This window comes from Rattus norvegicus, chromosome 17, assembly GCF_021556685.1.
Source record: "Rattus norvegicus strain SHRSP/BbbUtx chromosome 17, alternate assembly SHRSP_T2T, whole genome shotgun sequence".
Lineage (NCBI taxonomy): Eukaryota > Metazoa > Chordata > Mammalia > Rodentia > Muridae > Rattus > Rattus norvegicus.
In genome coordinates, this window is record NC_141550.1 from 1,031,122 (window position 1) to 1,041,635 (window position 10,514).

Consider the following 10,514-nt stretch of genomic DNA (forward strand, 5'->3'; position numbering starts at 1 on the left):
ATGTGACCAAATCACACTATATACCTGTATGAAGATGTGGAGTTAATACCTGTTGATAAAAATCCTTTTCCTCCCCTCACTTTGTGGACACACCATATAAACGCAGGAGGTTTGGCTTTTGCACAACTGAACCCTTTTTGTTTTGTTTTGTTTTGTTTTGTTTTGTTTTCCTTGTAAAAAGCTCAATGACGAATGTCTACATCCGGGTTTTAGAACCTTCATGACAGCCAGAGCAGGCTGGCGCTTACGCTGTCTGTCTCCTGCCCTCAGGTTTCTGCTGATGTATTCCACAGCTCTTTGCAGTTATTACAACTCAGCTCTGACCACGGCGGTGGTTGGAGCGATCAAGGTAAGTGATGGAGCCTTGCGCTAAACACTTGGGTGGGAACCGGATGGAAACCAGGTGCGGAAAGCTGCTTTTTGCTGCGGACAGAGATGCAGTGAGTGTGGAGGCTTGTGACTCTAGAGGGCGCTGTGTGATCCCTGCTGCTGATCGAGCGTAGAGGGGGGTTGCTAACCCCCCCAAAAAAGGTGATTATTACTTTAAAATTGGAGGCAGGTGAGGGCATAATTTGGTGGAAAACAAGTTAACAACCGGAAAGAAAAATAATCCAAATATCTGTGATCACTTCGTTATCTGGGATTTGTTTTGCTGGGAGAACCTGCCCACTAGGAAGACGAATCCTTCTGAAAGGAATGTTTTTAGTATTTATACTCTATGATAAAGCAGTGAGCTTGGAGTGGTAGATTGGTGCAAAGGGGTTTGTGTACGGCTGGGTGCATTTGAGGACACGACTCTCGAACTGGGAGTGGTGGTGGCCTGAATTCTAGTCCCCATTTTTTTTTTCCCCTCTTCACATAAGTTCCTAAAGTGAATGGGCAAACCTTACCCGCTCCACCCACCGGCTTCCTCAAATGACTTGCACAGAGTTCTACTTAGAACTTAGCTACCTGCCCTGTTCAGGTTGGGGGTGATAGGGTTAAAATTTCCTGTGCAGTGGTGGTATAAAGACCGGAGCAGCTAGAAAGCAAATTACAGCTGTACTCTCCCACCTCTGGCCTGGAATCCGGGGAAGGTGAACAGTGCAGTTTTCAGTTACTACATTTTAGTTGACTTTATTTATAAAGCCATATGTCATTAGGAATTTCGTGCAAGCGTCTATGCAACGTCTGGCTTCAGTTGTCACGTGTCTGCGGTTCCCCCGAAGTTCCTTACTCTCAATGATGAGCCCCCTCTCTTTGCAGAACGTATCGGTTGCCTACATTGGGATGTTGGTTGGTGGAGACTACATTTTCTCCCTCTTAAACTTTATAGGGTTAAATATTTGGTAAGTGAGACTTTTAAATGAACTCACAGTAAATAAGGGATTTAACACGATTACTAGGTATATAATAAGCAACAAAAAGCAAGGAGAAATGGTCGTACTATTTGCCATGCTCGGGGTGCAACCAGGGCCGTGTGCGGGCCAGGCAAGTGCTTTGCCACCGAACTGCGTCCCCTGCTCCCGGCCTGTTGAGTTTGTAGCCCTCATTTTCCATGTGATCTCTGGGGACATGTGTCATAAAGGATCTCAGGGCTAAGGTCTAAATTCAGTTCACACATCTTCCTCCTGCCCTGTGGGTCTCATTGCCTGAGGCCTTTTGAAGGGCTGTGTCCTGAGGATGCTGTTGGCACTTGGATGCTTTTGAACACATTTTTGGGTTCTAGGCACGGGTGTTCTTTGTAGAATCATTACGTGTTCCGTTATCCGGTAAAAACTGAGTACTCGCTCTCTTTTCCTGTCTTCCAAACATTAGCAGAGAAGAAATTTCTCAATCTCACCAACCCGTGAGGAAAAAAAAAAAAAAACCCCAGAGATCTTAACAGTTGTGTTCAAATCGAGCTGACTACAATTACATTATATTATATTAACAGTGCTCATGGGATCCCCCCACCCCCTTTTCTTCCCTCTCCAGCATGGCAGGTGGTTTAAGATACTCCTTTTTAACACTAAGCAGCCAGTCGAAACCTAAACAACCTGTGGATGAAGAAAGCCTCCCTCTGGATCTGAAGAGCTAGACTGCAGACAGAGCTGCAGGCCTAGGCTGGAAAGAGCAGCCCCAGCAGGAGTGGGCAGCCCAGAGGTCCCACCCATGGGGCAGTCACCTGTTTGGTCAGAGCACAAAAAGGAATGTCTGGGAAATACAAAGAAAGCTACCTCATACTGCATAATGAGCCACAAGGAACCCATAACTCCTGGTACAGAACCTTCCTATCTAAGCGAATTTGCTCAAAGTCAGCCATGGGGCCCTCACTGTGTGCTGAGGAAGATATTTCCAAGGTGACTTTGCTTATCAGCACCATGGCCTTAATTTTAAAGGTCCCAGCCAAGGAAAAGGAGGGAAAACTTTTTGCTGTTGAAACATGTCTTTGTAAGAGTTGGTCAGTTTTGATTTATGCTATGTTGGTATTTTTTTTTTCCCAAGTCATCACAGTGAAATAAAGTCATTTCTATATGTGCCACACAGTATGATATTGCACAGAAAGTCAGTTGTTTGGTGTTTAAGGATATTTCTGGGGATGAAGTGGGGAGAGTGCTTGCTGTACTCAGGAGGCAGTAATTTTGTTCTCTTGCACTCACATAAAAAGCCAGGCATGGAGCAACAGATACAGACATATCCTGAGACTGGCCAGCCAGTCTTAAATGGTGAGCATCAGGTTTAGTGAGAGACACTGTCTCACAAAATAGGGTGGAGAGTGACTGAGGAAGACACCCATCGTTAGCCTCTGGCCTCCACACACACGTGTACACACATGTGCTCACACATGCCCATACATACATACATACATACATACATACATACATATGTGCATGCACATTACTCCACCTCGAAGGAACAACAAGATGAGGTTTCAAAGCCTTCACCCATTTCAGGTTTGCTCTCTGAGCTTCCTGTTTGTGGTTTGACGAGCTCAGGGCTGTTCCTGCCACGATTGCTGCCACACTGACCTCTCTGGAACTGTAGGCCCAAATAAACTCTACTGTAAGTTGACTTGGTCGTGATTTTCGTTTCTTGTTTTTTGTTTGTCACAACAACAGAGAAGTAACTAATACACGTGGCTCTTCCTGTCTTGTTCTGCCCAGCTTCCTCCAGGTTTGCTCAAGGGATTTTGAAGGTTAGATGCGTGTGACAAGTACTTACAGAGTTCACTCCCCAGCCCTGCCAGCAAACAGATGGGTTTGTAGAAGTAGAGCCAGCTGTAGTAGCAACTGAAGGAATAGGTTTCCAAGTACAAGTGTGTGTGTGTGTGTGTGTGTGTGTGTGTGTGTGTGTGTGTGTGAAGAGACAGAGACAGACAGACAGACAGACAGACAGACACACACACACACACACACACACACACACACACACACACACACACAGAATGCACCACGGCTCCACGACTGGCAGTCAGAAGGCAACTTTGTGGAGGTAGCTTTCAAGTTCTTTCCCTTTTCTGTCGGGTTTGGGAATAGAACTTGGGTCAAGTGCCTCATCCCACTGCCTTCTTGTCAGACCAATGATGGTCTCACTGCGTCATCTGGCCCTATCGGTGTGGTAAAACACCCTGATAAAAGCGACTTAGTGGAGGAGTGCTTTGTTTTGGCTTACAGGTCTAGGGTACAGTCCACTCTGAGCAGACAGTCATGATGGCAGGAGCTCGAGGAGCTGGTCATGAGTCCACAGTCAAGGAGCAGAGAGGGATGGATGGAGGGGCATTACTTGCTTGCTCCTTTGAACAAAGTCTGGTACCATAACCCATGGAGTGGTGCCACCCATATTCAGAGTGGCTCTTCCCATCTCAGCTTAATCTAGACGATTCCTCACAGGCATGTCTTGTGATTCTAGATCTTGCCAAGCTGACAATGTTAATGGTTACAATACCCCGTTTTGTTTTTTTTTTTTTTTTGCTCACCTGTGGATGGGCCCTTGGGATGTTCCTATCTTCAGGCTTTTGTGAGTGATGACACTGTAAATATAGAAGTATAAATACATCTTCAAAACCCTGATCACAACTACAGCACTCAGGAGGCCAGTGTAGGCTGTGGTGAGTTCAAGGCCAGTCTCGGCCGCATAGCAAACACCCTGTCTCAAAAGGCAGAAGACCCTGCTTTCAGTTATTTTGGATTTATACATAGTAGAATTCTGATATTATTTTTTCCAAGACAGGTATAGCCCTGGCTGTCCTGGTACTTACTGTGTAGACCAGGTTAGCCCTAAACTCTGAGATCTGCCTGCCTTTATCTCCTGTGTCCTAGGATTAAAGGTGTCAACGTGCCCAGCTCTAGTTTTAATTTATTGAGGACATGATTCATTGTACTTTTTTCATAGCTACTGTTTCCTCATCTTTCACAACATACATTAAAAATTTTTTTTATTAGTAACCATATTTATAGAGTTTTGGTTTGGACCTGCATTTTCCTAATTCATGGAGAATAATCTTCATGTTCTGGTTGATCCATTTGTGTATCTTTGTCATGTACTTGTTCATGTGTCCTCCTCTTCTTCCTCCTCCTCTTCCTCCTCTTCCTCCTCTTCTTCTCTCCCACCTCTGCTGTTTTCCTGCTCACCTCACCTCCTCCCCTCTCTGCTCTTTCTCTCTCTCCCTCCTCTTCTCCTTTCTCCTCCTCTTCTTCAGGTTGTGTGTGTGTGTGTGTGTGTGTGTGTGTGTGTGTGTGTGTGTGTGTGTAAGTATATGCACACTAGTGCAGCTGCCTGGAAAAGTCAGAGGTGTCAGTCTCTAACAGGCAGCCTTGAACCACCTGACATGGATTCTGAGAACCAAACTTGGGTCTTCTACAAGAACAGTATGTACTCTTTTTAAAGATTTATTTATTTATTTTATGTATGTGAGTACATTGTAGCTGTCTTCAGACACAACAGAAGAAGGCATTGGATCGGATTACAGATGGTTGTAAGCCACCATGTGGTTGCTGGGATTTGAGCTCAGGACCTCTGGAAGAGCAGTCAGTGCTCTTAACCTCTGAGCCATCTCTCCAGGCCCCCAGTATGTACCCTTTTTTTTCTTTCTTTCTTTTTTTCAGAGCTGAGGACTGAACCCAGGGCCTTGCACTTTCTAGGCAAGCGCTCTACCACTGAGCTAAATCCCCAGCCCCCCAGTATGTACTCTTAACCACCAAGTTATCTCTCCAACCTCTTTTCTTTCTCTCCCCCTCTTCTTTCTTTCTTTCTCTCTCTCTTTCTCTTTCTTTCTTTCTTTCTTTCTTTCTTTCTTTCTTTCTTTCTTTCTTTCTTTCTTTCTTTGATAGAGGGTGTCCTTATCTAGTCCTGGCTGGCTTGAAACTCCCTATGTAGAGCTGGATGGCCTCAAACTCACAAAGATCTGTTTGCCTCAAACTTCCTAGTGCTGAGATTAAAGGCATGCACCACAAGGCCTGATTCTCCATTTCTTAAAACTGTTGCTTTTTAAATTACTACTGTGTTCTAGAGTGTTTTGTTTGTTTGTGTGTTTTTGAGACAAGGTCTCCTGTCAAGGATGACTGAATTTATGATCTCCTCTTCCATCACCCAAGTGCTGGGATTAGTTATGCACCATTAAGCCTGGTTTATGTGACTATCAAATCTAGGTCTCATGTCTGCTAGTCCGGCACTCTTCCAACTGAATAGCGCTCTTTACTTTTAAGACTTCTAGAATTGGAGAGATGGCTCAGCGGTTAAGAGCACTGACTGCTCTTCCAGATGTCCTGAGTTCAATTTCCAGCAACCCACATGGTGGCTCACAACCATCTGTAATGGGGTCTGATGTCATCTTCTGGTGTGCATGAAGACAGCTACAATGTACTCATAAAATAAACAAATCTTTAAAAAAAAACAAACTTCTAGAACATGACACTGGGAGCTTCCAAACTATTGTTAGAACATCTTCAGTATTTCTTCTGAAACCCTGAGACCAGAAATCACTCACTCAGAGAAGTGAAGAACAGTTTTTGCTGTCTTTCAAAGTTGTTTTCCTGATCTCTAAATTTTATTCTTAGAATCTTTCAGAAATGATTTTCCTCCTTTTCCACATTTGGCCAGCAGAGGGCACCCTAAGAGCAGCATTTGTATCTGGGTGGAAAGTAACCCTTTTCCCTGTAGAAAGGCAGATGGAATCGCCAGTCAGGGTTCTGAATTACGGTTGGGAGGGGGCTGTTGGGTGCAAAATAAAGATTCTTGCCCCACGAGTCTGATGAACTGAATTTGATCCTCAGAACCTATGGTGTAAGGCGCAAACTGGATCCTGAAAGCAAACTGGACCTCGACATTAGCTCCAGAGACACTTGGGCCCCTTCATTTGGCTATCGGACTATTAAAAGAGTGGTCTCCAGTGAATTGGAATTTCCCTGGGAACCGCATTTTGGGGAAGGAAAAAGCTGAAGCCTAGTGCCAGCCACAGAGGAATTTGCCACCCAGGAAGCAATTTTAAGCATATATAAAATACAGATCGTCTTGCCCTGGGCAAACTCTCTGAGACATTATTCTGAGCGCTGAGCAGAGTGGTAGCCCTACTCACATGCAAGTTAGGGCACCTTGTGGATAGACTAGAACCCAGACAATGATGTGTCAAGGATGGGCAGGACCACTACTTAACCAGGACTTCTTACGCACGTGTAACCCTTGCTCTCTGGGTTTCCTGGTGTAAACCTGCTAGGGACTGGGGTCAGCCCATGAACACTTAATCATACCTGTGTGTTGGGCTTCAAAGGTACTGAGTATGGAGGCTGGAGCTAATTTCTGCTGCTGCTGCACTCTGTGTGGATGGTCACTGACCCTGCGTTGGGAAGACAGTTTACATTTGATGTTTATCTCTAGAGTCTGTCCTATGCCTTTTCCCCTTTGGAGATGAAATGTAACCATAAGTATAGCAGCCTCCTGTGATGTTTGTAAATCCACCTAGGAAATTATCAGCTGAGATTGGTTTGGGGACACTCCTTAGATTTACAGCTCGTAGAAATGGAAGCAACCTTGTGGCTTGAATGAGAAATGTCTCCCATAGGCTCACACATTTGAACACTTGGCCGCCAATTGGTGGCAGCACAGTTAAAGGAGAGTAGGGAGACCTGTTGGAGTAGGCACAGCACTGGGAATGGAGGGGCTTTGAGAATTCCTAGCCTAGTCCCACTTCCTGTTCTCTCTCCAGTTCTCACCCAATGTGTGAATAAAGAGTGATCTGTCCGTTTCCTGGCATACAGTCCTGCTCTTATGTTTTCCCTGCCATGATGAACTGTATCCCCTCGGGAACTGTAAGCCAGGACAAACATCTTCTCGGGATTTCCTTTTGTCAGGGAATTTTATCACGGTACGGACGAAGTAGCTGATGTGGGCTTCATGTGGGTTGTGTGATTTCAAACATTTCAGTTGTCCAAAAGAAACACAATGTCCATGAAAAGAAGAGTCCTGTCTTAGTCACGTTTTGCTGTGATGAAACACTATGACCAAAGACATTTGGGGAGGAAAGGGTTTATTTAGCTTACACTTCCACATCACTGTTCATCATCAAGGAAGCTGGGACAAGAACACAAAAAGGACAAGAACCTGGACACAGGAGCTGATGCAGAGGCCATGGAGGGGTGCTGCTTACTGGCTTGCTCCCCAAGGCTTGCTCAACCTGCTTTTTTGTAGAACCAAAGGCCACCAGCTTAGGGGTGGCCCCACCTACAATGGTCCTCCCCCATCAATAACTAATTAATAAAATGCGTGCCTACAGCCTGGTCTTACGAAGGCATTTTCTTAATTGAGTCTCCCTCCTCTCAGATGACTTTAGCTTGTGTCACAAGTTGATGCAAGACTATCCAGGACAAATCCCAAAAAACTCTTCAAAGGAAGTGACGCTGTTTGGAACAATATGGAAGAAACACTCAGAGACACTCTTGAAAGTGTGCTTCTTTTTATTTAGAACAACAGGCTTAATCATAGGCCTTTAGCTTTGCAGAAGAAACCAGAGAAAACACAACTAAGAAGAGGTCTCTTAAGATCTGAACAAATTGGTCTCAGTCAGACACGGAATGAGGCAACCCAGTAAGCACAGCTCGAATATAAAGTCGCCTGGAAACTGGAGCTGGAGCGGGGCATGTTATGCCAAAAGGCACAGAGAGATTGCTGCAAACAGTGGGAGCTATGTGTGGAGCCCACGCCTCAAATCCCAGTTTTTCCGAGGCTGAAAGAACAATACAGAGTATCCGTGAAACCGTTCTCTGAAAAGATAAAAATTGGCAAACCCTTGGACAAATTAAGCAAAAGAGAGAAGACCCCATGATTTAAAATTAGACAAAAAAAGGGGATATTAAGTAGATATCGCCAAAACCCAGAGGATTATTGAAATTTTGTATCCTGATGAAATTATAAAACCTAGAAAAAAAGTAGACAGGATTTTAGGCACAGGCTGTATCACCTACAGAGTTGAACTAAGAGAATATAAACAACCAAAAAAATAATAGTTGGTGATGAGGCTGGAGGAGTAATAGTCTCCCAACAAAGAACGTCAAAGAACTGGGTGGGTTCAGTCCTGAATTGTATCATATCTCCAGATGCACACTGTCCCACAAAACTGGGAGGGAAGAAACGCTTCTAAACTCATGGCAAGAAGCTAGCTCCAGTCTGATGCCAAAGCTGGGTGGTGAGGCCACACGAGAGCAAGCTACAGACAATTTCCCTGATGAATACAGATGGAAAACTCCTCAGTAAACAACAGGTTAAAATGACGAAACCCCAGGAGGAGGTTTCACCCCTGGAGCGCTGAGATAATTCAATAGCTACAAATGATTAATGCAACAAAACTCAACATCCTTCATGACTAAAAACCATAATCAGGAGCAGCAGGATCAGACCTTCCCCACGATGACAATGACGATGATGACGACACCTACCTGTGAAAAACCAGCAGTGACTATTGTACCAAACGGGGAAAAGTAGAAAGGATTTCTTCTAAACCAGAGACAAGAAAGGCTGTCCACTCGGTCCACTAATTTAGTGATTGCAGTAACTACAGCTGTGCTCTAGTATCTTGTTCCTTCTCTCCACTCTCTTTTCTTCCCCCAGAGAGTCTCAAGTAGCCCAGGCTGTCCTTGAATTCACAATGTAGCCAGTGATAACCTTGAACTTCTGGTCTTCCTACCTCCACCTCCGGAATGCTGTGATTAGGGCCGTGTGTCCTGTGCCTGGTTTACGCAGTATGGAGGATCAAATGTAGGCTTTTGCAGGCTAAGCAAATACTCCACCAACGGAGCTATGCGTCTAACCCTGGAATGTGACCTAAAAGTTTGTCCTTTTTGCTTTACCTTTGCTGATAATGATATCTTGGGTCATCGCTTTGGCAACAGTAAGCTTGGAAACTTTGAGTGTCTAGTGGAGCTTCCTGTGTGAACACATGTGTAAGCCAGGAAGAGCACCAGAAATAGCTGGTGCAGTTCAGGAGCTAAAACTTATTAAGTTATATTAAACTTAAGTATGACCAAATATAGAGTTGGTGGCTACAGTGTTGGTTTTTCCAATGTCTTTTCTACTACTTGTCAAGGAATGTCACATGCAGTTTATTATAATCAATTAATCATTAAGATTAACTCTTGTATTTGCAATGGTGACCTTAATCTCAAAACTCTGGCTCAGCAACCATGGAGGAAATTTGCCCACCGACCTTCATATGCCCCTCCTCACTCTCTTTCAAATATACGGCCTCTTTTTTTTTTTATTAATTGCTATTGCATTGTTATTGTTTAAAAATGTAAATATTAATACATATGTACATATACATACAAACACATATTCCTAAATACTATCTGCTTAGTCTGTATAATTTTTTTGTATGTTTTCAGGGATGACCACTTGGTATTAGATAATCAATCAGTGTGCTCTTCCCTGGGAAAGACTTGTACTTCTTAGTAGTTTGTAAGTCTTGTGTAGGGTTGAGGGCTGGTGGACTTTTCCAGGTCTACTTTGGTAATACCTACCGGCGTTGTCTTTATTTGGTCAGTCATGCTGGTGAGGCTTTATGGTATCTTTTGGCATTAGTAACGAAAGACTCTTTCCAAATGGCCAGTGTTTCCCTCTGAATACTGCCTTCTCATGGGACTGCAGAACTCATAAGCTCCATCACCCCCCAACATCCCCACCACTCTGGGGATCGGGCTTTTAATGCAGAGATGTTTGGAGATCAAGTCATAAGAACAAGTCTCTTTGGAGACTCCAGACCCAAGTATCCCAGAGTGCCATGTTTCTTCTCTCTGGGCTTCACTTTTCTTCAAGTCTACTGTCTCCTTTACTGAGCAACTCCACAGCCACAAAAGCCTAACCATGCCATACAAATATTATTAAGAAGACTTGGTTCAAAAGCCTGTGAATCACAAGGTTACATAAAGAAGTTACTCTAATCTAAATGCCCCCGGATACATGGAACACACCCAGAGCCTCCTGAAAGATCTGGCGGGCTCCCAGGCTGCCTGCACTGGGAGTCACACAGGGGGTAAGGGCCAGGTCTCAGCAGCCAGGTCTCTAGC

The 10,514-nt window shown here is 44.4% G+C and overlaps 1 protein-coding gene across 9 annotated transcripts in view; it reads left to right on the plus strand.

Annotated features, from left to right (window-relative positions):
* Window positions 1-3,033, plus strand: part of Slc35d2 (solute carrier family 35 member D2) — a 31,561-nt gene extending 28,528 nt beyond the window's left edge. For 4 of the 9 annotated variants that reach the window (XR_015640648.1, XR_015640650.1, XM_087589931.1 and 1 more), the window contains 3 exons: window positions 271-349; window positions 1,246-1,328; window positions 1,957-3,033. Coding sequence is in view for 6 of the 9 variants with exons in the window: in XM_087589931.1 (XP_087446057.1) it covers window positions 271-349; window positions 1,246-1,328; window positions 1,957-2,059 (265 nt within the window). In the remaining 3 variants the exon portion in view is untranslated. Of the gene's footprint in view, window positions 1-270; window positions 350-1,245; window positions 1,329-1,582; window positions 1,810-1,956 lie in introns of those variants that run through there. The other 5 variants (XR_015640649.1, XM_087589930.1, XM_087589934.1 and 2 more) reach the window with 3 other exon arrangements.
* The last annotated feature ends 7,481 nt before the right edge of the window (window positions 3,034-10,514 follow it).